Below are 2087 nucleotides of genomic sequence, written 5' to 3'. Positions count from 1 at the left end.
CCCCCTGGTGGCGGCCTCCACTGCTCCCCTGGCGGCCCCCACTGCGCCCCCTGGTGGCGGCCTCCACAGCATGTCCAGTTTGTCTAAAAGCTGCTGATTGCTGCTGTGTTTCTGTTATTAAAGTACCAGATTCCTGCTGCGGAGCCGCCTGACGCCTCCTGCTGTCGCTCTGAATCTGCCGCCTCTCTTCCTCCTCCTCCGTTTTCTTGCTGCTTCCTGCTCTCTTTCTGCAGCTCGGTCAGTAACTCGCCGCTGTCTCCGCTATCCGCAGCCATCTGCAGAACTCGGGTCACGCTGCGCCCTTCGTCATCGTTTCAGAGGAGGCCATCGCTAAGGGCATCCGCCGCATCGTCGCCGTGACGGGAGCTGAAGCCCAGAAGGTCGGAGACGCACACGATGCAAATTACAAATATAAAAACAAATCGCTGCCGTCTCCCAGAATAAAGCACTTATTATGTCGCCACCTTCCTTTATTTTCTTTACCTAAATTATCTTTTAGGAAAAAAGAGTTAGTGATTCTTTTTACTTTGTTTGTTTTCTCCCAAAACATTTTTAGTACAAAAATTTAATTTATTTAAACTTTAATAATCATTTAGGAAAAAATATTTGGTAATTTTATTTATTCTATTTTTACCTAAATCATGATTGATTTTTGTCCTTTTTTTGGCGATAATTTACCAGCAAAGTGTTTTGAATTGAAAATGTTGCTTATTTTGTCAATTTTTATGTATTTTTCAGTTAAAAAAGTGATGAATTAATTACAGATCCTGCAATGAAGCCAATTTAAAATTTGTACTTGAATCCAACTGATATATAATTTTATTCTTATTTTGGTTACTGATTGGCAAATTTTTACTGAATTGAACACAAAAGAAGGAATTTTCTAATTTTCAAGTTTTGCTGGTGAAACTTTAATGACGTTGAATTTGGAGTTGAAAGGAAAAGTTTTTCCAAGTCTCCACCGACCCTGAAGACATTTTATTGTCTTTGATCTTCCTCAGTGGATTTTGCTTTTTTTCTTGTTTTTTCTCCTCCTTTGACTCCTCCCCTCCTCGTTTTCCTGCAGGCCCATCGGAAAGCCGACGCCCTGTGTCTGTCCCTGTCCGCTCTGGGAGACAAAGTGAAGCAGCAGACGTCCCCGAACAAAGACGTGCAGAAAGAAATCGCCGACATGACCGAGGTGGGCGTCGTCTCGGCGCTTCAGAGCCGCTCTTTGTTTCCGTTTTAATGTTTCGGTGTCGCCTGCAGTCCATAGGCACGGCCCTGATCTCTCAGTGGCAGAAGGACGAGATGAGGGAGACGCTGAAGGCTCTGAAGAAGACCATGGACGACCTGGACCGCAGCTACAAGGCCGACATCCAGAAGAGAGTCCTGGAGAAGACGAAGGAGGAGATCGAGAACAACCCCAACCAGCCGCTGCTCATCATGGAGATGGAAACCGGAGCCTCAGCAAAGGTAAGAGGCTGGATTTTATCATGCACAGGGTTCATAAACTACTTAAAATTACATGAAGTTCAATTTGGTGTTTCTAAGGTTCGAGAACTGCCTGATCGCTGTGTAGACGCGTCGCCCTGCTGGACGGCAAAAAGTTGCTCGCTAACTGACTAGCATCGGTTTTAGCTGTTAAGTTCAAAACGTAAATCTTAAATGTATGAAAGAAAAACAGACGCAGTGCTTTACTACTAATTGTCAACTAGAAAACAAGGTCAGGAAAAGTTTTCATTGAAAAAATTAACAAAGGACAGGGAAGTAGTTCAGTTACGCTAGCTTGACTATGACAAACGAAACATGTAGATATGCTGTGGAATTCCTTGTGTTTCGGTTCAGTTACAAAATAAAAACAGACGACCTGAACACCAACTCTGACAAATCATCAGTAGAGCAGGTGCTAGCTTAGCTATTAGCAGTGGTAGCTAATCAACCACGGCGATCAATTATTGATAATCGCTAAATAAATATCAAGCTTGAAAACATGAAACTGTAGCAGACTGAATCTTCTGTTCTTTGTTTGGGAAATGTTTGAGTTTTTTTTTTTTTTTTTTTTGTGTTTTTGCCTTGATAAGACCATTTTTTCTGGGTGCTTCGGG

General features: G+C 43.0%; 1 protein-coding gene across 1 annotated transcript in view; it reads left to right on the top strand.

Moving 5' to 3' along the window:
- aars1 (alanyl-tRNA synthetase 1) overlaps nucleotides 1-2087 on the top strand; it is a 30914-nt gene that overhangs the window by 23469 nt on the left and 5358 nt on the right. The window contains exons 16-18 of the mRNA XM_015030501.1: nucleotides 272-380; nucleotides 1067-1180; nucleotides 1249-1455. Coding sequence (XP_014885987.1) covers nucleotides 272-380; nucleotides 1067-1180; nucleotides 1249-1455 — 430 coding nt within the window. The remainder of the gene's footprint in view (nucleotides 1-271; nucleotides 381-1066; nucleotides 1181-1248; nucleotides 1456-2087) is intronic.

Source organism: Poecilia latipinna, unplaced genomic scaffold (assembly GCF_001443285.1).
Source record: "Poecilia latipinna isolate Pla-1442-1.1 unplaced genomic scaffold, P_latipinna-1.0 Scaffold184, whole genome shotgun sequence".
Classification (NCBI taxonomy): Eukaryota; Metazoa; Chordata; class Actinopteri; order Cyprinodontiformes; family Poeciliidae; genus Poecilia; species Poecilia latipinna.
Note: the sequence above shows the minus strand (reverse complement) of the source record. Positions and strands in the feature narration are given on the sequence as shown.